The 25,638-nt window shown below is 35.8% G+C and overlaps 1 protein-coding gene across 1 annotated transcript in view; it reads left to right on the plus strand.

The window, feature by feature from the left end:
• Positions 1–25,638, plus strand: part of DGKB (diacylglycerol kinase beta) — a 349,983-nt gene that overhangs the window by 75,771 nt on the left and 248,574 nt on the right. Inside the window, exons 4-9 of the mRNA XM_085316086.1 lie at positions 6,780–6,933; positions 9,459–9,494; positions 11,527–11,667; positions 16,976–17,025; positions 20,885–20,959; positions 21,514–21,633. Coding sequence (XP_085172212.1) covers positions 6,780–6,933; positions 9,459–9,494; positions 11,527–11,667; positions 16,976–17,025; positions 20,885–20,959; positions 21,514–21,633 — 576 coding nt within the window. The remainder of the gene's footprint in view (positions 1–6,779; positions 6,934–9,458; positions 9,495–11,526; positions 11,668–16,975; positions 17,026–20,884; positions 20,960–21,513; positions 21,634–25,638) is intronic.

The following is a 25,638-nucleotide window of genomic DNA, read 5'->3' on the forward strand; positions in this document are numbered from 1 at the left end:
ATAAGATACAGCAGAGCCAGAGGTGCTARTGGGTTTGGAAGAAGGTTAAAAGTCACTGCAGTTTTCATGTCACCCCATGTGCTGGCCTGGCGCAGAGGTTGCCTCTCCCCATATTCTAGTTTGTTCATGAGTGGCATCCTCCCTCTTCCTCTCTCTCTCAGGATTTTCAGTTTAGGCAAAATAGGCACAATGTGGTATTACTACTTTCTGCAGCTGCTGCTATGTGTATAGCTAGTGTTGATTTAGTTTTATTTTACTTTATTTTGTAATGTCATTAGGACATTGTAACCAAGTTCCTTGAGTAACTGTTTYTTATTAACTTATTTCAAGGATATCATCATGAGGAAAACTCTTGGCCTAATTAATTCTGTTTTATCTTGGTTCTTAAAGGGCTATTTGAGGGCAGGAATTTTCTTTAAAGTGATGGGAGTTGGCATAGCAAATTCTAATTGTTTTTGTTTGTGGCTCCTTGTAAAGTGAAGGATGCCATAAGCTTCAGAGAAATTTCCACACCATAATGGTTGAGTTTTGGTTCTTTAACAAGACAAATCAGTCAATCATCAGCTCAAACTGAAGAGCTGGGCAAATCAGTCAGTATACGCAGCATACCAGATGACATAAAGTCCCACAGATGTTGAATGGCCTCTGAAAAAAGCTATAATTGGTGTTTGCTTCATTGTTTTGTGTGTGTGTGTATACATATATATACACATACCCACACATACACAAACACACATAAAAATATTTATGTATCGTATGTGAAATACATACATTAGTTTTGTTTCCTTTAGCAGATGCCTAGATCCAAAATGAGGTGCTTCCACTCTGAATGAAGTTAGCACCTACCTTTGATATAGCAACTGAGAAACAAACAAACAAAAATTTTGCTTAACTATTTTCAATAAAACATACTCAAGCACCTTAAATTCTTCGTGTGCCCAGAAGTGCTGCTGTAATGGCAAGTAACAGTTTTGCAAATAAACGTTTAATCATTCTTTGGAGCAGACCTACAGAGACCTCTTTTTAAATTTTTTTTCTCCTCAGTGAATCTTCAGCTCTTTTCTGATGTTTAAATATCCTCTGTAAAAAGGGATGCAAGTTTGAATTTCCCCAAGCAAAGAGAGGAACTCAACCAAAGCATTGCACCCTGTGGGTGTATCCCAACCAGGAGATATTTGTGTAAATTGTGGGAAAAGATGTCACTCCTTCTGTGCATTCAAAATGAAATGGTGGTCTCCACTGCACTTGGTGCACAGCATTTATTATTTTTTTCCTTAGACATTTTTTTGTGAATGTGGAAAACGAGACCAAGTATCACGATTTAGTTAGCTATCCTGGTATGTATTCTGTACCTTAGATATGAGGTAAACAGTGAACACTTCAGTCCAATCAAGACCATAACAGTTTTATTCATGTTACAAAACRAGTTTGCGGGCACATTAAGAAGTTTAAGGCAGAAAGCTAAAGGGTTTATCTGATTTGAGTGCTTTATTGATTGGTAGCAGTTGGCTTCAAGAGTCAGTCCTTCAGGATTCCAGTATGAACAAAGGCATCAGTATCATATTGAAATCCAGTTTCAGATGTATTTCTGAACTGTCCCATGTTGTTCTCATTAGATTGTAATTAGCTGCCTAGTTTTATAGTTACAAAAACGTATAAGGGRTTCCTTAGTCTGTAAACTAAGGTCTACAGTGCAGTGAAGTAAAAGCAATGCCTCTTCTCAGTGCGTCTCTCAATGGGCACAACTAATAATGCACAAAAGACACCTTAGGATGYCTCTCTCCGTAAATCTGTCATCTTACGCATTTGGATGCATGGGGGCAAGTCCGGATACCTTCTTTTGGTATTCAGTCAATCATTTAGAACTGATTGTAAATGCTGGTTTGTTTCTACTTTTCAGTTTACAGTGCAGATCTGTCTGTGGGGAAGTTACAGGAAAAAACTGTACCTGTGAATTAAATTCTTGTTGGCAGCTTGGGCTGGAATTAATTTTGAAATTTTATGGGTGCTTAATTAAATGTTATGATTGTCTCTGACAAATTGTCACATAAGAAAGATGCATATTTTTAATTTGCCTCTGCCATGAGTCATAGTGAATCCAGTTTAATGTTTGCTTCCAGAAAAGCTAAAAAGTTTAATGATTGACACACATATTTGCTGCAAAGAAATCAAAAATTAAAATTGCAGTTTTACTTGTGCCATCTGTCCTGTCTCCTTCCCTTTCTATCAAATTTAGATATATACCATGTTTTTGAATTTGAGGTAATTGGAATTGTTGCTAAATGGTGTAACTGGGAAATGATGTATTCCTTGTAAAATAGTAGTAAAACTAATATTATGTAGACATTATGCTTTAAATTAGATATTATAACTTGATGGTGTTATTGAATGGGTGTTTCTCTGGGCTGATACCAAGATGTTATATTACCAAATGAAGCTTTATAAGCGATAACTGTAAGAAACTTTACAAAGCTTTATAAAAGATTATAAGGAAGATTATAAAGATATATGTTGCAATAATGGTATGAAACGATAAGAAACGGAACTCTAGTACACTGGGCAAATTGGTTAATTAGGTATTGCAACATATAGAAAAGAAGAATCCGTTTATGTCTGCTTAATATAGAAAAACCTCCCTTTCTGTGACCACAGGCATTTAGTAGATTTTTTTATTTGAATTGAAGCTAAAACAGCATAGTGAGTATCCCCACCCCCGAATATTTAGGCCAAATGGTTTGAAAGTTCTTTCATGTTCCTCTGGGTGGGAAATATTGTCTGCTTCAGCCAGGCCCTTTTGTGTCTCTCAGTCAGSTGAACCCCATTACCTTGAAAATACATGATGTCCTGATATCCCTACACTTGTGATGGAAATCCCCCTTCACCCTCATAATCTCTTGCTTGCAAAATGGTTTGAGTAAATTGTATTTTGTCATTTTAATCATCACCAGTTTGCTTCATCCTTTCACAGTCTTCTCCTTTCACCTGGGAAACATCATGGAAAATGCCTTCTGAAATGCTATTTAAGAAGCTAAATCCTTCTTTCACAGGTTCATTTGAATTCAGCTGGAGCTTCTGAAAGCCAAGCAACTGCTGAAAACTAAGCAATTAGTATGCATGCTAATACATATCAGTATATGTTATTCTGATATTATTAGTCTGAACTGGTTAATGAATGCTTCTGAATTAATTAACAGAAATAAATTATTTTACAACCATACCAAAATTTACTGAACTTTTCCTCTGAATAATTCTGATGTGGTAGTGAAATCTTCTAAAAGGTATTATGGTGTGCATAGATGAGTGAGCATGATGCATGTCAGTGTGGAAAATTAATGACTTCTRCTTTCCTTTTTTTCATCTATCTGTGGCTAAAGTCTTTTTGCTTACCAAAACATKGTGTGATTTCTGTGAAAAGTAGCTTAGGGTGGGCAAAATATATCCTCATAATTATCAGAGAAGAGAAAGGCTGGTTACTTAGCCATCTCTGGAAGGCAACTTGAGAACGGGGAAGGCAAACAATCTTTGCTGCTTGAAGAGATGAAYAGAAGCATCTTCACATTTTAGAACAGGGAAGCTCTATGAGAAAGGAAGTACTATATAATTTCAGAATAGAGAAGTATTCATGATACTGTGTGGTGKTGTTCTGCAAAACTTATTTTAAATTAGGATGGAGGTTCAGCAAATGCTTTACTTTAAGTATTCTGTTTTAAATGAGCCATACTCAGTACTCAAGTAGGTACTTGGTAATATTCTAGCATATTCAACATGAATCTTCTGTGCTTCTCATAGGATTTCTTTTAAGAAATTCTTCCATTCTCTGCCATTATGTAATGGCTTGTGTATATTACAGTGAGAGAGAGRGGGGGAAGAGAAAGAACTAAGACTAATTTAAAATGAGCCTTCTTTGAAGACTCTCATATTTGTAGACTGTATGGCTAATCTAAACTACTTCTAAATCTATTACGAATCTCCTGTTCTTTACTGTAGATACATTACAAAAATACATCTTTAGTGTAGATGCATTTAGAAAAAAACAAATTTACAAAAATGCCTACGTTGCTTTAGAGCTCAATTCTTATTAAGATCACCTGTAAATCTATACCCAACTTCTTTATGTTAGATCCTCTAGAAAAATGTTATTCAGAAAAGGAGGGTGAGAATCAAGGCCTCTATCCTCTTCATAAGGCGAAGATCTGTTCATGGGGATCTGTCCTTGTCAGGACAGTTGTGGTGCATTTGGCCGATACAGCACGTGATTTTCCATCTTCTYTTTCAGGTTATGATGATGTGTGGTCAAGTCCTAACCAACTTTCAGGTTCATTTGAAGGCTTTTTGTCTGTACAACATCACAGCTCTGTTTTGYTATACGAATCATACTGTTTCTCTGCGGGAATATAGGTCCCAGGGCACGCGAGAGCAGAGTGTAACRTGCTTTGAGCTGAAGAGCTTGGGCTATAGAATAATTTTCCAGAAAAACTTCCCTGTCCAGTTGGTTTYCCTTTTTGCTGGGCACAATGGCAGCCAAGGCGTCAAATAAAATAAATGGTTACGGCAGCCAAGTCATCTACTTTGATAGACATTTTGTGATCAGAAAATATAAGACAGTTTGGAACATTTATATTAGAGGACACTGGGGTAAACAATAATTTGACAGTCTTTAGAAAACATTGAAAAGATAGAACCTCTTTGAGAAAAACAATCTTTAGGAAGGAAAATTGCATAATTTTAATCTTATTTATTGACCAACTTTTTTGCCCAGGCATAATTCTGAGCCTGTAAAATTAAAAATGTATCAATAGTTATTGCCAGCAGCTTTATGGACAACTGTTACTCAGGCAGTATGGTAATGGGGGCAGCTGTTTAAAAATCTAAGATAGCTATCAGCTCAAGGAATATTTTTAGCAGGGAACTGTGTACATAAAAGCTGCAGACAAGGTAAATGAAAGAAAGCTTTATGTAACAGAGATTTTAATATGTCTATCCATGAACCCTAACTTAAGTGAGATTGTAGTTTGTTTTTCTGTTTTCCTTTCATCTCAGCTATACCTCTTTAATTTTAATGAAATTGCTAAGACATACTTCATTAATGAACAATCCACTACAATTTCTTGTTTCTAATATTAGTTAATTTAGCGATTAGTGTATCTGTTATGCTGTCAGATAAAAAATATATTTATGTATATATTTTGTAAACTGATGACCCGTTTGCTTGGCTGCTGATACAAGTCTTTTTGCCTTTGTAGTTTGTAAGAACTGAATTAAGTGCCAGTGACTTTGTTATTGAGGAAAACATTTAGAAAGTTTACAGCAGGACTGAAACAGAGTATGGGTTGTAAATGTAGAAGAGAATGGCTGAAACTCCAGGATGACAGAAAGATAATTGCTTTGTGTCCAAGATGCTTCTTTTTTCACAGTCTCTGCTTGTTTTTCATTCAATAGGTAGGAGTTTTAGTGGTTTCACTGAGCTTCTTTGTCAAAYAAGGTGTTCAGTTTTAACCTCAACAGAGATGCCCTCTTGCCAAGTTTATATTGCTAGTAAGTCAGTAAACTTGCACAAAATTTGTCAGATTTTGCAGTCTTTGTTGTTGCCCTCTAGTAAGAAGAATGACATACAATTAAAATACTACTGTGGGGCAGTTAGGTTTTATTGCTCTTCTTGGGAAAAACCTTATTTCTTATGTACAGAGCAAAATTTATTTATCTTGTCAAATAGGGCAGAGGCAGAAAAGGAAAGAAAAATCACTACTACGAAGTGAAATAATTTTTATAGCTACTTTAACGTATTTTTTACGGTGACTCAGATTCCTAAGTTACTGGGGCACTGTGAAAATTTGTCTTCAACTTTTGTGTTTGACTTAATTTCTTGTCCTTTGCTCACTAGTGTTGCATTCCTTGCTCTGTTGCACCAAGGTGTTTTCATGGGGATATGTAAAGTCTTCCCTAAACATGGAGAGTTTTTCCCACCTTGATTTTGCAGTAAGACATGGCTTTATCTGAGACTTACTGAAAGGTGGAAAATTGTCTTAAGATCTCTTGATATAATAATTCATCACACCTTTGTCTCTAGTAGTACTCTATATTAGTAGGATAAAATATGATCATAATATTTTACATTCATTTAATTAGTTAAGACTGATAACATTGTCTTACTGGAGAGATGTATTTGATGAAGTTTCGTTAACCACTTTTTACCTTGCTGGTGAAAACAGGAACAAATTAAACTGAAATGGCAAATGTTTGAAACCAATAACAAGTCTTTTTAAAAATTGTTATTATTATTCCTATGCATAATATTGCACAGTCTCAGCACTCCTATTTGGCTATGCGAACCTGTTTAGATAAAATGATTGATTCCTCTTTGACAAACAGCAATAAAACATGTTGCTACCAGGAAAAGAACTTAGCTGGCTTTCAGTTCCCTAGACTTAGGATCCAAAAATTCCCTGCTTGCCATCTTCCTAACTCGAGGAGGRATTAAAATGTACCAGGTACAGCCCTATGAGCTCCACAGACATTTTTGGTTCTGATTTTATTTATGTAATTAAGTCATATTCTAATGAAGAAAGTAGGTAGCATGGCACTTAATGTGCCATCTCTCTTTCGCTCGCTCTTTCTCATCAATAGTTTTCAATGTGTATTCCAGATTATGTCTTCAGAAACCAATATTTTCAAGGATAGTCTAACATTTTTTGTTAACAGGATATTTGATGCACTAATATGAAAGATTTCTGTAACTAACAAATAATAATATATTTTYATATATATATATATCATTCTAGACAATTGATTTAGAGGGATTCAGGCTGTTCATGAAGACCTTTCTGGAGGCAGAGCTGCCTGATGACTTCACTGAACATCTTTTTATGTCATTCAGCAACAAAATCCCTCACTGTAGCCCTTTAATAAAAAACAAACCACAGCTCCTTTCTGGAGGTAAGTAATCAAATTACAGTAATACAGGAAATTAAAATTTTTTTCTATTGCTATTTACTTCTATTAGTTATAGACATACAGAATTCTAAATTGTCTTTAAGGGGGTTTTGTATATGTGTTTTTTCCCCCCCCCCGCCCCCCAGTATTTGTGAATTTGGAGAAACTCAGTCACGAACACAGGGCTATTGTGAAGAGAAATGGAAATTAAACGGTTTCGTCTTTTAAATTCACAATAATGATGTAGCTGAGACACCAAGTGGACGGTCTTTTTCATGTTAATGCTAATTAAATTGCTATGGTTACATGGTCCTGCTGCCTACTGCCTACTGCACTGTGTAAACACTTAGAAGCCTTCAGAGCCTCCTTCAGGAAGCTCCTCCTGGTGCTCTAAAGCTATCTTTACCCATTTACTATCTCCTGTTTTAATTTCCTGGTTGTGCTGCTGCTGCTGGTGGTAATCCTACACACTTATCAGCTCCTGGTGTTTAAATGACCTGGAAGTGCTGCCAGTATTTCTTTAACCAATGTGAGGATCAGTTCCTTAATATAGTTTGAATTTTTTATGCTAGACTGTACATTTTATTTAATATGATTTTAGGTTTAGAGAGCATACATTTTTAACATATTTTCATGAAAAACAATGTTAAAAACTTTTGACTTAAAAAGTTTTATAAAGCTTTTTATTAAAGAAAATTTAGAAGAAAAAAATAAGATTRTCTTCCTAAATTTCAGAGACTTCATTTTGAATGGTACTAATTTGGGAACTATAGCAACATTCAGTAGCTGAAAGCAGGAGCTAGACTAATTTAGACTAGAAATAAATTTCCTACTTTAAACATCTGGGGAAATTGAACAGTTTGAACAAGTTACAAAAGGATTTCATGGATCTTTAATCACTTGAAATCTTTATAAGAAAACTAAATATCCTCAAAATGCAACTCACCTGGAAGATGGGGACTTGATGGTGCATCTTGATTAAAATATTGTGTTACAGAGATGCTTTAAGGGATATGGATAATAATTTTCAGTAACATTACAGCCTATGAATATACCAATTACTTGCTTTTAGCAGGGAATGAGATGAAAAAATATGAAAAAGATTGCTACAGTAACAAGCTCTGAATTTTTATAGATTCTATAGATGCCTATTTCCATAGATGCATAGATACAATTAGAATTACAGGCCTTTAAATATTGCCCATTGAATCTGACTTGTTTTTTTGAGAAAGGAACAGTCTATTATGATAACCTTTTCTCTGATTAGCAAACACCATTCTTAATTAAATATGTTAAATAGATTTTTCATTTATTTTTCTTTCCTTAAATTTATAGGATTTGTTTTTTCTACTTCTTAGCTTTATATAGCTCAGCCAAAAGACATATTACATTGCTGCCTACTGTTATGAGCATAATAATACCTATTATATACATAAGCTGTAATTTAGGCTTAACTGAGAAACCTTTTCTGCTAGCCAAGATTGCTTACAACATTTCATATGAATTGAATTGCTAAGATACCTTCTTTATCCTTTCTAGTCAGAACTGCCGTGGACTCATCTCCATCCACAAACATCTGCTGTGTAGACAATAAATTTCAAACTTCCTGTATTTTTATTGTCTTATTATCTAGACWAGTTCCATGTGCAGAGCACTGGGCTGTGATGCAATCAACTGTGCAGAAGATGCAAAACTTTCTGTTGCTAATTGCAGTTCTGATAATGACTTCCTCATGGGTTTGGGCAAGTCATTTAGACGAGTGTTTTCAGTCCCTCGGCCTTAGAGATTCTCCGTGACAGAATCTCTAGGGGCAGGACATGTGTAAATGTAATAGTCTCTGCAGTAGACAATAAAGATTATTTTGGATGTCATACATTTTCAGCATGGCATTTTTTTCTCTTAGCTGTACAGATTCTGTTGCCAATGATGTCTTAGCAGCACGATTTTTGTTTCCAGCTACAGCATGTCTGTTTTTTCATTGATGTTTTCACAGGGAGTAGCATCCATTACAAACATGCATTGTACCAGTCACCATTAGTTTCTTAGTAATCTTTTACATTCAACACTTTTTGCCTGATAACTCCAACAACAGCTGATGTTTACTGATACRTATTTGTTTGTTTATTATGTTATGTTTTAGCATATGTTGTCTGAGTAGATATTTCCAAAAACCATCCTTTGTCATTTTGGTGTTGCATTTCTTCCTGTGGCTCTGACACTTCATGTGAAGAAAATGCTCACTGTGATTTTTAGGTTGTTGTCAGATTAATTTGCAAGTTCTGCTCAGTAAACGCCATGTTAAGCAATGCAAACCTTGATTTCCATTTATCAAGTAATTTTTAAACATTGCCAATAATATAAAAACTGATCATACTGTGAAAGAAACATCTGGCATTCTTCTGGAAGATGGGAGAGTATACATGAGCTCCCAAGAAAAGTAGCAAAGTTCATAAATATCTCTGGAATGTGTGCACTTTTTACTTAGTGTTTCTCTATCCACTCACTTATGTTTATAAATTTATTTTCAGTTAAGGTGTCTGAAGAGAGATGGAAACAGATGCCAGGTAAGCAGCAGYGTTTTAAGTCAGTATTGCATCCACCCCTTCGGCTACTTATGATTATGAAGAAAATATTTCGATATGCAGCTGATGATAGGCCAAAAGTTCATTTTCATTTGGATTTCAGTGGGATTCAGGGCTATAATATTTGAGATGAGCTAGGTCCAGTTCTGTTCAATGCACAGGATTCACATAAGATCGGAATGTGAACTATTTGCATAAATTGTGTGATTAAAGATAACACTGGTTAATATTTTGTGCTCTCTTGCTTTAAAAGTACATACTATTCTTTTTAGTTTCAAGTCCAAATTCTGTTTCATGTTTTGTCCTAAATTGCAGATTTTAGACTTCACTACCTACCTCAAATGTAGATCCAGTGGAAGGATCAGGAACTCAATTTCTGATCCTTTTTTTAGATCTCTGTACTATTTGGAAACGTGTGAAATAGCGCTCTCCTTTTGCTCACATCGTATGGTCAGTTGCTGCACCGAGTAGTTTTCAAGTTTAAATGTACATTGCTTTTGGTTAAAGTCTGGCTGTCTGAGCTACTTTGTTCACTCTTTGATATTAATGGAAATACAAATAGTGATTTTACAGTGCTCATGGGTGATGATATCACAAGGCCTTGTGCAAGAGAGTAGAAAGCTTTAAAGCTTTCTGTATCAGACCTCAGGTGGGGATAGGCCCTCTTGAGAGAAACGGTCCATCTCGAAGGCCTGTCCAAACAGAGCCTTTTGGGGTACAGCAGCTCTAAAATAATGCTCTAGTTCTTATAGCAATAATATTTGGTGGAATATTGACCTATTTAACCTTTTTATTCTTTTAAATATTTACTTTTAGTGCTTATCTGGCTAAAACCTTGGACATGATTCAGAAGTATGTTCCCCGAATGCCAAATTGCTCTCAGTAATTAATTTTTGTTTTTGTTTTTTTTCTTTTGCAGCATACATATCTTAGGGGAGACCATTTGAAAAAATCTTTAGGTTTTAATAAAGCTTTCAAGATTAAAATAAAAAATCTGAAAAAAAAATCTGTTTCTATTTGATAAAGTAATTAGCTAATCCAAGAGGAATGGGTGAGAGAAACTATGTACACAGGTTATGTAAGCAGTGAAGAACCTGTTCTGAATTAATTATAGAAAATATTTAAGGACAGTTAATCCCTTTGTAAAGACTCTTCTTTAGCATTGCTAAGGTCAGTGGGAAATGCAATGAATTTTTTAAGAAAGTCGTATTATTTCTATCTCTGTGTAATCCTATCCTTTTACTTTGTTTTTCTATTTATTATCAGTCCTTCAAATTCTAATAATATCCTCAGGACTAGTCTTGCTAATGTTTTTTGAAGCAAAAGGTTTGGCAGTGTTGAAACTTCTGTTCTAGCTGATACACTGGAACTGCTCTGATCACAACATTTGAAAAATTATTATGACTATTATTTAAATTCTGTGTTTATTTTCATGATATTCKTGGGCCAAGTCTTCTACAATATGTGCTAAATATGTGCTGTTTTGGCATGCATCTGACTGTTTTGGGGAAAAATACACATTTGGATGTCATCAAAGTTCTCTTTGATATCACTAAGACATCTTTTAATTAGTGTAGCTGATGACAATCTGTAAGTTTGATGAAACTTCTCAAACACAARGAGGTGGATGCAGAGTTGTGCAGGGATTGTTTTAATATTTAAATTAACATATAAGCAGTTGAATAAAAATATTCAACAGAAATGTTTTTCAGTCAAATGACATCAGATCAGGGCAAATTAAAAAAGCGATTCCATTGCCCTTGTTGATTTCTTTTTATAGTAGCTTGTTTATCTATATATTATTTTACACCTTTTTCACAAAACTCTATCATTTTAATTCTATATTTGCCAGATAAACTCTGAATATGGATTGTTTAAAACTTCACATTTTATATTTAAGGAATCCTCTGAGATTTAAATAAAGAAAACAAAGATGCATGTGTATAGGAGTTTTGTTTTGCATTCTCTATTTATTTTATAAATAAGAGTAACAGGGATTRTGTATTATTTCCAGGTTTGAGACTTAACAAAAGTACCACTGCATCCCGACCTCCTACTCCTGCTAACTTGCATTTACCAGAYGTGATCCAGCTGAAAGACATTGTTTGCTATTTGTCTCTGCTAGAAAGAGGAAGACCTGAAGATAAACTAGAATGTATGTTCTTTTTATTTTTCCTTATTTTATATATTTATTTATTTTCAGGGAAAGGAAAAAGTCATCAAAATTTCTGATTCAGAATTTTTCAAATTTAAGACTTAATTTGGTGTCAGGGAAGTAGTATTGTGGAAATGAACTATTATTCTTGCTAAGAGTTTTAACTCTAAGATTTTAATTAGCTTCTTTCTGTCTAGTACACGTGAAGTTGGACAGCGAGGCACATAAGATCTACAATTAAAATAATCCTTTCAAGTGCTTCTTTTAATAGTATTTTAAATAAATTATTCGTGGTATCAGAGTTTTGAAAAACAAATATACTGAGGATGCTTAGAGATATATACAAGTAATGACTAGGATAATCTGTAGAAAACATGCTAGGTCAGGCAAAGAACAAATGCTAATGTAGGCCATGGACTCTATAATATTAAAGAATATCAGAAAGTTAAAAAAATAAAAAAATCCAGATYTGTRCCACTGCTGAGAGAGAATGTTTGACTCTGGAAGGCTTGATTTATGAATTAAGGRCCTGATTCATAGAAGMCCAATACCTCTATCAGTTCAGAAAAGTAGTTAAGTGAGTTTGCTTTGCAAATCAGACAAAAAAGAACATTTGTGTTTCCTATTATGTAATTTTAGAAACAGTTTGTTCCAGGTAGATAAACAATCAGTCCAGTCCTGTAGTCCTTTCTAAGACCAAATATACTTTGATATGCATAGCTGGTCTATTTTATAAAAGAGCAGTGGGATCAGGCTTTGATACTGTATGGAAGGTAAATACTCAATATGAYAGGAAATGCAGACAGCAGCCTCTATTTGCTGCAAAGAGATTCATTACAAGGTGAAGCGACTATATGTTTTTGAACTATCTTCATATTTCGTAGTTTGCTTATAACAACTTCCAAGATGCTAGACTTCATACTGTAAAATCACTGGCAATTTTACCTCAGCAAAGATTATAAGGTTCTACCCTCAGATTTGATGATAATCATAGTGTGGTATCGTACAGTAGGAATATGATGATGTATGTGCAAATGWGCATTCAGAATGCATACAAAGGAAAAACAAGTTTCAAGAATTGAATTCAGTTTACCGTATAGTAATTCTTTCTTGGTAGCAAACCGTGCAAGCCTTATCAGAGCTCTAAAGCCCAGAGTGTAGCATGAAATGGAGATCAGTTGCTTCCCCTGGAGCCAGGAATTGGTGCAATGGAAAGAGGGAGAGGCAGAGAAGCAGAAGGTGATTTTAGTGCAGGGAATGTTGCATGGAATTCCTGTTAGAGGAAGTGCATAGGCAAGAGACTGTGGATGTTTTTTAATGATTTAAGAGACAGTCTGGTCCAATAAGGATGCTGTTGTTACAYATTTCACATATTCAAGTTCATTTACATTTATTATCTATAAGTAAGAACATGCTTATTATGTAGATTTATTTTATAGTTTGTCATATAAAGTTGAAATACACCATATATTGATTTATATGATTTATTGATTTATATAGTGTCGATTATACTGTACCATTACTTAGTGTGCATAATTCCTTGTAGATTCTAGCTGAATTCTGCTTATAAATCAATGGTATAATTTAACTCTTTGTCTGAAATAATTTCATAACAATAGGCACTGCGACTGCAAAGTGAAATATAAATTAGTAGCAACAGACAGAAAAATGAAAGGGTGGCTTATTCCAGAGTTATCAACATTAATATTAATCTCAAATCACTAGTTCTTCTGTTGACAAAAATGGGAACACCTTGATTCATAGCTGAGAGTTTAGAAGCTAGATTCAGGATGAGCARAGCATGGAAGCTGTGCTTTCAAATAAAAATAGATATAAGATGGAGGATTTTTAAGATAAAAAGACACTAAAAGAAAAGTGTTTTATAGATTTTGGATCTGGGTATGATTTATAGGTTTTCATAGATTTACAAATAATTCAGCAGATGAATGGATTCTTTTACACATAACAGTATACTGATATTCCTAAAGCTCATTAGCACTATGAATCTCAGCTGTGACACACTTAGCACATCTATTATTCATAAAATGTATTTAGCCTCAGTATAAATTATAAGCCAAACTTTAGCTGCAGAGGTAAACKGGAAGAATTTGAGCTGCCTTTTTAAGGTCATATTACAAACAGACGTCTGTGTTGTTATGTACTTAGATGTTCTGTAGCTTAGCCTGCAAGCTCGATTCATAGAAACTACCTTTTCCTATCCATGTTGTTTTCACATATACCAAGCTTCGATTACTGATAATTCTTGAATATGTAAGAAAAACCCTTTGTAAATATGCAGGATGCTTCCCTAGGACTGAACYGTAGTGTTTTGTAGCACCGCTTTTCTTTCTTTAGTAACCCCAACAGTGGACATTATTTTGACTCTCAGTTATGTGGGTCTTTCTCAGCCCGGCCCATTCCTCAATTTGCATGTGTTTTTATTAGTGTGGCTGTAGACGGTTAGAGACGTGGGGCACAGACCTATTGTGAAACTCTTCAGGGAGACGGCAGGAGGCAGTATGGAGGGCACTAGGCATGAACGCAACCTGCACAGGTGCTGTAGCTCCAGAAGATAACGAGCTTATAAGGGCTCAGACCTCTCATCACAGTTATGAAAAGAAACTCCAAGAATTATGAGCTGCACTTTTTTGCCRTAGTTTCTCTTGTCAAGATTCTCTCTAAGTTATTCAGTTTCTGTCCCTTCCAAACTGACAAAAGCTTCCAGAATGGCGCGATTCTCTTTTACATTTTTGCAGTGGTGRAGATAGAAAGTGTGTTCGGACTTCGTGTGTACGTGTGTGTGAAAATGAATTCTGTGATTTCTTTTCTAAAGGCCCTGGTTTGCAACTGTTCTAGTTTTGGGGGTATGCCACCCAAACTTGGAAAGTTCAGCTGTGCAACAACTGCTCTCATCTTGGTAATCTTCTTTTAATACGTTTTTATTTATTTGCAGAAAGTAAGGTGTGCAGTCTCATAATAGAAACCAGCCAGCCCTATTGTGTTAGGGGATGGGAAAAGGAACATGAAAGGCCGGCTTAGGCTCTGTCAGTTGTTTGCACAGGGATTTTTGTTCAGGAGTTTTTATTGTTTGTTTTGTTTTCTCCCAGACTGCGTAAATCAGTAAGAACACAAATATTTAGAAGTGTATGAATGGAAAAGTGATTACATGCCTGGCCAGTAGGGTAGTTATTCAAAACAGAACATCAGCAAAGAACAGAGGTTGAGCCTTATTCTTTTGCAATGCATGTGCAACAGGAGAGACTTTGTTTCCTAGCAAGATGAAACAGTTGCATCTGTACTAATATTTTTTAAATGACTGATTAGAACTACTGACTCATGCTAAAAATTGCCAACACTGTTGCTCTGGAATGGATGAAGATCAGGAAACTCCTAAAACAACTGCTGCTTGAGTGGTGGCTGTAGAGATCCTTTCAAGGACCACAGGACAAGCACAGAGGAGGAGGTGGCAGAGCCAAATGATCTGAACTTTGTCACTGAGTGATTCAGTGACTCATCCCTATGGAAACTGTGAATGCTCCATGGTACCTTTGCCAGATTCTATTAGCTGTCTTGCTCAGAGCAGCTTTGGTAGAAGCATAGTAGCAGTGACAGTACCAGTCTCTGGTGACTTTTAACTGTTATTTTTCACTAAGCATGCCTGATGTGTAATTCCCAGCAAATAAGCACTTTTTTTTTTTTTTTTAAGTGTTCTTATGCTATGAACATGTGAAATTATGTAGCTTGTAACAGTATTCTGGAGTAAATATCTTCACTCTTTTGTTACAGCTCTTAAGGTCGTATCATAGTGGCTAACATTGCTAAAGTGATGGAGTAGTACTTATGCTTTGGGCTTTTTTTCCTCAGTTATCTAAGGATCAACTGAGGAATCATCTGATCAACTTGGGAAAATGGTGGGGGATGGGCAAGCCCACTAATCCAAATACCTGTTTATGTGTTTTTTTTCCCCTCAGTCAAAAATAATCACGTTCCTTCTCTCATTTTGTTTTCCCCCTGCTAAGAAATTCCTCTCACTTGTCCTTTTATTGTTGTTGCCTGAGAATAGTAATAAACTTGGCTTGCAGAATTTACTGGCAGAAAGCTGCRTTTCCTTTGGATCCAATGTAATCAGTTTGTTCGCTGTTAACAGGTCATATGTTAATGTTTCCCAAGACATTGATATCACAGTTCAAGTAATTTACTTGGATTTTTTTGATGAGTTGAAACACTACAGTGTCTTGCAACACATCTAAGTAGGCTTTCTATCTTCTTACTCCTTAGAAAGTAGGTCTTTTATGGGGAAAAAAAAACACTGTTGAAGGAGATGGGTTTTAGAGTTCAAAGTTCTGAGAAACTAAGCCCCCCACATAGCAGGGACAAAGAGGAAGATATTCCTAGGTGTCTGTTTTTCATCCTTTACCTTATAATAATGGTTCTATTGCCTATAATAATGGTTCTATAGTAATTGCTTTATAATAATGAACCAAAGATTCAAGCTTATCCCTGCTCTGCAGTCTGATCCTGCAAATGACCAGCTCAGTAAGCTGCCTTTAAAGATCTTGGTGATGATGGATATACCAGCTTCTATGACTGAAATCAGGTAATGATAGGAACATGGAAGAATATATTATTTCTGAACATTATCAAAATTGAGCTATTCTTGTCCAGGTAGCTCCCCAGCATGTTGAGAATACGTTTTTCAAACTGATGGAGCATGTTTAGGTTGTGGTCTAAACCTGGTAGGAGTCATGTCCACATATATGAGTAATGTTTGTTGCTGGATTTGGCTGACTAGATACTTCAAATAATACATTGTTTCATTTAGCTGATCAGAAAACATTTCTAAAGCAGTATCAATATTGAACTGTGATAGCTGCAAAGGAGGGAGCGGAATAGCGTTGGAACTTAAGTAGACATATCAACATTTGCCTGACCTGCTGCATGTTATCATATGTTTGGCAAAGTGGCAGAGAAGGGCCTTTGGGTGGTGCTCCCTGTGGAAACGGATCCTTTCTAGGAGGAATCGGAATCCCATGTCACAGCTCAAATTAGCTGCTGCGTGGGCTACATTGAAAAAATGCAACTGTAATGACCTGCTCATGTGTCTTACTGGAGGCAYTCTGGCAGGGGAGTCGCTGACTGTTTCTCACATAATCTCACAAGGGATTTGGCAGGTTTATGATTAGTGAACCCTGAGGAAAATGATGATGCTATTCTTTCTCTGGAACTGGGGTCTGTTAAAATAAAATAACATTGTTGCTGTTTTTTTCTAATTGAATTTCCTTCTCCTTTCTTTCTGTTTCCTTTTTAGTTATGTTTCGCTTATATGATACAGATGGGAATGGATACCTGGATAGCTCGGTAATTTTATTTATTAATTTTGGTATGCAGTAGATTATGGGAGTAATAGTATACCTGTAGCAAACTGCATGAAACCAAATCAACTTCACATTTACACTAAATTAATAGAAGTATAAATTGTACTCAATAGAAACATCATCCATTTTGAARGTAGCTAAGAGCTCTTCCATACGCTTTCTCTTCTACAACTGTCTATATAAATTGTCAAATACTTATAAAACTGTTATGAGTCTTGTTTTCTGATTTTTAAAAAAATTGCTGCAGGGAGACGTGTWAACATGGTTCTTAAAACTCCAGTATGTTTCTGGGAGAGGTGCCATTTGGAAAGGCTTCGTTAAATAGGGAAAGCGTGAGAGTCGCACAGTTGGTGCGGGTGGAGAGATGTCAGAACCTCCAGTTTATTGAGAACTGAGGAGCAATATTATAGGTGAAGTTCTGATTAGTAGCCCAAGCACATATTTGAATGAAAATCAGAGAGAGCTGTCAGAAAGGATTTTTTAATAATGTAGATGTGCTTATTTTGTTGTTATTGTTATTGTTGTTGTGTTTTCTGGCAAGGAGCAAAGATCAGCTAATGGAAATAGGTTATTGTATGGGCAGCTTTCCTTTCTTTTGTCTGTCTTCAGAGTAAGAAAGCAAAGAGTCAATTGGTAAGGAAAAGTAAATATTAGATACATAGACATAGTTAATATAAAGACTTTATGATAGGGAGTAAAAAACATTAATTGGATAACTGGTCATAGTAAATACAGCATGAGAATACTGAATGGTTCTAGATAAGTGCCTGAACATGTTGACAGATCACATTTTACACATTATTATAGGAAAGCCCTACTGATAAATGATGAAGGACGTTGCAGCATTATAGTTATGGGAAATGGTCTCTGTATTAGGTTATGTAGTCCACTTCGTGCTTACTTTCTATTGGAAAATTGTGAGTTATACAATTACTGAAAAAAAAATATTTTTTTAGAATGCTGGAATTTGAAGTACCTTAAATCATAGGGTGCACTACAGATCATGAAGGCAGTGGTCAAATTAGGAAGCAAAAATCTATTCTTTTAGTCCAGGGTTACATTTGCACTACATTTTACCTCCCTAAATGCTCTATAGTCTATGCTTGATATTTTGCTAGTGATGTGGATTCACCTAAGAGCTGGACAGCTTCCAGCGCAAGAACATTTTGTTAAGAACATTAAAATGAGAGGCTACAATCGGCTATGCCTTTCATTTCATAGAATCAGTAAGGTTGGAAGGGACCTCTGAAGATCATCTAGTCCAACCTCCCTGCTCAGCAGGGTCACCTAGAGCATGTCAGACAGGGTTGCATCCAGGTGGGCCTTGAAGATCTCCAGAGAAGGAGACTCCACAACCTCTCTGGGCAACCTGGTCCAGGGCTCCGTCACTCTCACAGTGAAGAAATTCCCCCTCAAGTTCAGATGGAACTTCCTGTGCTTCAATTTCTGCCCATTGCCTCTTGTCCTGTCACACGGGACAACTGAAAAGAGGTTGTCCCCATCCCCTTGACACCCCCCCTTCTGGTACTTGTACACATTGATAAGATCCYCCCTCAGTCTTCTCTTCCCCAGGCTGAAGAGGCCCAGCTCTCGCAGCCGTTCCTCATAGGGCAGGTGCTCCAGCCCTCTGATCATCTTTGTAGCCCTACGCTGGACTCTCTCCAGTAGCTCCATGTCTCTTTTGTACTGGGGAGTCCAGAACTGGACACAGTACTCRAGATGAGGCCTCCCCAGGGCTGAGTAGAGGGGCAGGATCGCCTCCCTCGACCTGCTGGCAACACTCTTCCTAATGYACCCCAGGATACCATTGGCTTTCTTGGCCACAAGGGCACATTGCTGGCTTATGGTCAACCTGTCATCCACCAGCACTCCCAAGTCCTTCTCTGCAGAGCTGCTCTCCAGAAGGTCAGCCCCCAAATTTGAATTATATGATGTATATATTTGAATTATATGATATTCAGTTGTGTGTACAATTCCAGTGAGAGGAGGAATGGGATGTCYATCGCAGCAAGGTTAGTGTGTAGTGCACAATTTGACTTCAAAGTGCAATCAGAAATTATGCTTCTATACAAAATACTGCCCATTAGAAAGAACTATTAAAACATGTCCTATCTATATAATTCTCTCAGATTCTGGATTTTAATAACAGGAGAATTTGAAGAACTTCTGAAGTATGAAATGCACCACAATGAAAGGATTAGTCAATTCAAGATAACTCAGAAATTAGTTGACTTTATTACTCCTTGGTTTTGTGTCCACATCTTCTTTTACAAGTGAAGAGTAAATAAAGTACAGTTATGTATTTGACCAGTGGTTATTTAATCTCGCTATTTYCATAATGAAAAAAAGCTACAAAGTAGGACTTGTTTCAAATAACAGTTGGTTTCACAGGACACTGATTACTCTAGTATTTCAAAAATTGCCCTCTACATTATGCCTATAAACTCCTGTGYAGCTAAATTCTTTTGCAGAGATCTGCAAATGCAGCTTACTTCTTTCTCAAGTACAGCTTTAGTGTTAATCCTCGAGATTTTTTTTTCCTAAGTTGGATATCAATAGTTAGGGAATCTCTTGAACATAATAATAAGAAGATACTAAACAAGAGACAGATTTTATGCTCTCTTTCCATCATCCCTGAAACTTACTGTGCAGAATCACGGAACGTTTGAGGTTGGAAGGAACATCTGAAGATCATGTAATCCAACTCTCTGCTCAATAGGGTYGCCTACAGCAGGTTGCCCAGGACTCTGTTCAGATAGCTTTCAAATATYTCTGAGGATGGAGACTACACAACTTCTCTGGGCAACCTGTTCCAGTGCTTAGTCACGTTAATACATATGTTTATATGTAAATATCACTGATGTTATATAAGACTAGTTAAAGAAATTAATTGCAAGCCTGCGTTTCAGATGATAAAACTACCTGCCTTGTTTCTGGAGATACAAATATTCAGCATTTTTTAAAAAATCAGATCATATATGTAATTGTAGTGTATATTCCCTTGTACTCCCTTTGAGAATAGGAGTGGAGAGGTTCATGTGTCTATATGGTTTGAATTTACATTGGCATGCAGGATTGACCTAGAAATATGGGGTAGACCTTCAGCTACTGCTAAGTATTATAGTTACATGAGGATGCATTCAAAGATCTATATGAACTTTTTCACTTTTACCTAACAAATAATTAAAGAAAATGTAACATTTCTCACAGACCTCTACAGTTAAGTTCACACAGTTCATGCATATCCTTATGTGTATAATATTTTCCAYCATTAGTATTAATTCAGCATTTCTATCCAGTGCATTCCTCAACCCCTGGAATATAGGGAGATACCTTTTGAATTTTAAGTCCTAATGACTCAAACTCATGAGTTTTGATTGTATAGAATTGTGGAATTGAAATCAAGAGTTGTCCTGGAAATAACACTGACAAAAATTGAAGCTGGTTTATTTAAGACAAATGTTTATCATCTGTCCTTTTACCATGACAAAGAATATAAATTATTCCTACTAAATAAGTATGCCAARTATGAGCTCCAAACCTCCTCTTCTCACAAAAAAGACTCTTCTGTAAGGGTAAATATATTTATGTAAATTAAAATACTTACTTTAAAAGTTATAATTATTCTTCCTTTTTATGCTCAGTGGTCTCTTACTTTAGGCTTTGGTAGCAATCACACTGTATATTGACTACCAGTGAGTGATTAGAAATGTAATTTTCCATATATTTTAGCACTGGCAAAACAATATTACTGAAGGCAACAGGTGTAAAACATAAACTGTTTGCAGTAGAATTTGTCATTATAATATTGCACTAAATTATTCTTTTTCTTGCATCTGTAGGAGCTGGAAAATATCATTGCTCAAATGATGCATGTTGCAGAATACCTTGAATGGGATGTTACTGAACTGAGTCCAGTAAGCATCCATTTTGTCACCCATTTTTGATGTTGTAAGAGACTGTTTTTAAACAGTTTGTAATACTGAATGCCTACAAGTGATTTGAGGTATCAGTAAGATTGGAAATCATTGTAGCCTGTGCTTCACTATGGCACTGTTAACTAGCATTTCAACAGGTCTTTTTTCTGATTAAATATACTGTGTGTTCTGCTTTAGCTCTTTGCTAAAGTTTAAGGCTTTTCTTCAGTTCATATAATCATTAATGTTTATAATACAACTAGTGTATCCCTGAAAAGTTCTTAAAAGGATCTCTCTCTTATTTGTAGTGTACATAGTAAGTACACAATGGGGCATAACTTGGTTTGTGAATAGGTGTTAATGAAACATAAATAAGAATATGGAGTTTCATGTTCTTACCTGTCACCAGTCATTTTAATACATTTCTTCCAAAGATGTCATACAAATGATATTTTCCTTACTGTTTGTGCATGGATAGGGGATCAGAGTTCTCTGTATGTCTTATTGTTGTCTTAGAATATGAAATTTATTTATTTTTCATTAAAACTGCATAGATCCTCCATGAAATGATGGAAGAAATTGACTATGACCATGATGGCACTGTTTCTCTAGAAGAGTGGATCCAAGGAGGAATGACAACAATCCCGCTCTTGGTGTTGCTTGGATTAGAGAATGTAAGTATTGACATAAGAGTATCCAGCCTCTGCGTGCGTGTCAGCTGTGGCCCTCAAATTAGTTTCTCTGCAGGCTGCATAAAGAATATCTTTTCTTGTTTTCACTATGGCCGAATGTCATTTGAAGAAGAGAAGTGTGCCTTCAAAAGGCAGAACGATATTAGTGTGTCCAGACCTGCTCCAAATGAGCTAGCTCTTGAGATGGAAGCTATAAAAAGCTTTGCAGTTTGATGTGCTAGCCATACCAGTTAGTCCTACAGACAATGTATTGCTAAATCTCTGCTACAAAATAGTATCTGTGAAGGATGTTTTAATGCCCACGTGTACGTAGCAAGTTGCTTGGAGCAGTGTCAAGACTTCTCTGCGTGGTGCTGTGCAGTGTAGCTTAGCCACGGTGACTCACAGAACAGTCGAGGACCTCTGGAGTTCATCTGGTCCAATCTCCTGTTGAAAGCAGGACATCAGATTGGGTTATCCAGGACAATATCAAGTAGAGTCCTGAATATTTCCAGCAAGGGAGATTTCACCGCTTCTTGGAGCAGCTTCCTTCAGTATCTAATTCTTCTCAGAGTGAAGMATTTTATTTCTTATGTCCAGATGGAGTTTCCTGTGAAGCACTCTGTGTCAGTTGTCTGTTTTCCTGCCACTGTGTGTCTTTGTGAAGAGAGCTCCTCCATCTTCTCCATAACTACCTCAATAAACCATACCAAGTAGCAACACTGAAGAGAGCACTTACACCAAAGGGTTGAGTGTTGTGAACGAAGAACACTCTCTCCATTTACAGCTTCAAATAAAGATCRGAAATGTGCAATATGACCAATTTTATATGCGTTCACAGCTGCTTTAACACTGGCGTGCTGCCAGTGCCACCTGCTGTCCTGTAGTTGAGCGTGTGTGTCTCAGCATATGTTTCAAATACGTTTTCCATGATTTGATATAAAGCATTTTTTATTTAAAATATTCTGAAATCCTTTCAAGAAACTGAAGAGAAATAATAATAATTTTAACACTCCCCATCTACTGCTACTGCCCAAACTAAACCTAGATTGCTGTAGTCGCTCAATCAGTAGTGTCTTGTTTTCACAAAGAATGGCCATAGGAAAATCTGCAACACTACAATACATTTAGGCAAAGTTCTAAAACTCTTGCAAAATAGTATACCTTTAGCTTTTTTAATCAAATTTCCAGCTGGATATTTGAATTAAGGATTACTTAACTGCACATTTAAATCAGCACTGAAATCAATGATTTCCTAATTCTAAATTTGAGAGTTCGAGTAACAAGAAGTTAAATTACTTCCCCATCATGAAATAGCAGATCTGTGTCAGGCTGCATTCTACTGTTTCTGCAGAAGTACTCTAAACAAATAGCAACACTTTCTTGTAAGCAGTCAGTATAGCAGATAACTGTTAGGCATTTTCAGCATGAATTTTTCTTTTTTATAGATACTGTAGTCATTTTGGGAGTATTCTTCTGTGTGGACATATCATACTTTCTGATTATAAAACTGCTTAAATTCTATGATAAATTAATGCAGGTCCTTCTGTAGAGGTTTATTTCTGTATTAAACCAAAAGCTATGTAAATGTAAAGAAGCTATGTAAATGTATGTTACTTGATAATTTATCCTTTTAAGTATTTTAACTAATTCCTAAGCCACTTCAGTGATTAAAATTCCATAGTCTTGTGAACAGTATCACCGTGGGTCAGTGTTTCTCTCATTAAGACTATCTGAGTTCTTCATGTGTCGAAGAAACATTTTTTTTTTTTTCACAACTCTACTGCTTGTACACAGGTTGAAATAGTCAAATCTAAGTGTATTTTAGGACACTGAAAAGTTAATCATGTAAGATAATTCTCTTAATGACTATCCGTTAATGTTTTGTGTAAACTCTTGGCATCATTTTGTTGAGTGATACGTTTGCTCTTTTAAAACATGGATCATTTTGTCTGCTGGAATGCTGTCATTACTCCTTACATCCCGTTGCTACATTCTGCAAACCCAACCACCCAGGACTGTGGTTTTTGTCCGTCTCTTCCCTTTTAGTTATGGTAATGAAAAGTAAGATAAAGAGTCTTTTGCACTCATTAATGAAATAATAAAGTCCTGATATCTTAAAGCTTGCAAGAATAAAGGGAACAACCTCCTGCGTTAGGCTGCTTAGACATATTCAGGTGCTCTTCACGTATTGAAAATAAGGAAAATTTGATTAGAAATCTCAGGCTCTACAACTTTTCAATATGAAGGAAGTTCCCTTGCTGCTTAAGATATGTTTTCATTGCATAAAAAGCAGTTCTCTTGCCTTCTTTTGGCTTTAGCCAACTACTTTTTCATCCCGTTACGAACTATGGCAATAAAACCAAGTAGAGATTGGTTTCAGAGCCAGTCCAGTATGATAGTGACAAAGAATGGTCACTGTAGTTTTTTTTTCAAAAATCTGAGTCTTCAATCATAAGCTATAACATCTCAGGTCTGGCAATTTTAAGTCAATATGCACAAAACTTGAGTGTGCCAGTATCCAGCTTTATTCTAAATTTGTGCTTTGTTCCTGAAGAGCTCAGGTGGACCTGTGTAGGGAGAGAATATTGTTGCTTTCCTGTTAGAATATTGTTTTTCCCATGCATGAAGGGAAAAAAAACAAAAACAAAAAAAAACACTTGCTAGGAATATATGGTCCTCAAAGAAGTTGCAGTAAGAAGCTGGGAACATGTAGCTCATGCAATGAATAATGAAATTTCAGTGACTAGATTGTCAGGCATCAGAGATGATGGAAGGAACTGTTTGAATATCAGGCAGCAATAAGCAGAGTTTGCCCTAGATGATGAAAAGGAGAGCATAGTTTCGAGGATATGTGGTCTGGAGCAAATTTTTTATAAATGTTATTTCTGCCTTACTATCTTAACACAGTTTCTTTGAGTTTTCTCGGCTTGGGAAGAAGTTGAATATCTAGGTTATTTTTATTTAAATAAAATCTAGTTATTTTATGTATTTATTTATTTATTTCACCTTAGAAGTCTTTGGATGTTCTCTGGGATGGTCCCTAGAGGAAGAGATCTAAGCACATCCATGTCAGAACTGTAAGCTATCTCATGGTCCCATTAGACCATTAACTTTTTGGACATCAGCTGTTTCTGTTGTTTCCCTCTAGCCTTGACTTGATAGAAATTATTGACTGTCAAAATACATCTATTTTAAATTCAACAAAGTACAAATTTTCACTTTTGATTAAGGCCAGTAATCTGTGGCTGTGCTAATACATCCACATTATTTTAAAAATATATGATGTTTTATTACATTCACTATAAAAATATACGTCTTCAAATTCTAAATGCTGTCATGGCTTGTGCTGCTAGATGTAAGTCTTCCATTATCAAACACTCTTTGTCTATACAGGTATTATTTGTTCGCTGTGATCGAGTCCCCCTAGTGTTCTTTTTTTGGTAAACTAAGCATACGGAGCACTTTATTACTCTTAATTGCTTCATATTGAAGCTAATACAAGTGAGATCTTTCATTTCTCTAGGGTTGGAGGATAGAGTTACTCCATTCTTCACTTACTGTATTGTGTTTAAGTCTTGTATACCACTTGTACAAACAATAATTCAGTCGACATAATTTATTATGTTAACATCAGTGAAGCTATGACAACTTGTTTCAGCTGAAGATTTACCCTCATATCTTTAGAAATTCAGCCAGATTATTTTTACTTAATCCTTTATCTTCCTTTAAGAGATCTATAAAGGCTAGATATGATATAAAAGCTTTAAATTACACTAAAAATCTTTCAATTCATTTGTATTAAATGTTACATTAGATTATTTAGTTAAAGAAATAGTAGTCCAAAATATTCCAAGAATCATTTCAGTGACATATGGAACTGTATTATGCAAAACTGAAAAAAATAAGTTAGTTTATAAGCAATGGGATTGAAACTGCCTAATATCTTATAGACTTGTAGTCTTTGCTCTTTGACTCCATCAGTAGGCTCCTTCTGAAAGACACAGG

Source organism: Rhea americana, unplaced genomic scaffold, assembly GCF_003343005.1.
Source record: "Rhea americana isolate MKP2758 unplaced genomic scaffold, rheAme1 scaffold_112, whole genome shotgun sequence".
Lineage (NCBI taxonomy): Eukaryota > Metazoa > Chordata > Aves > Rheiformes > Rheidae > Rhea > Rhea americana.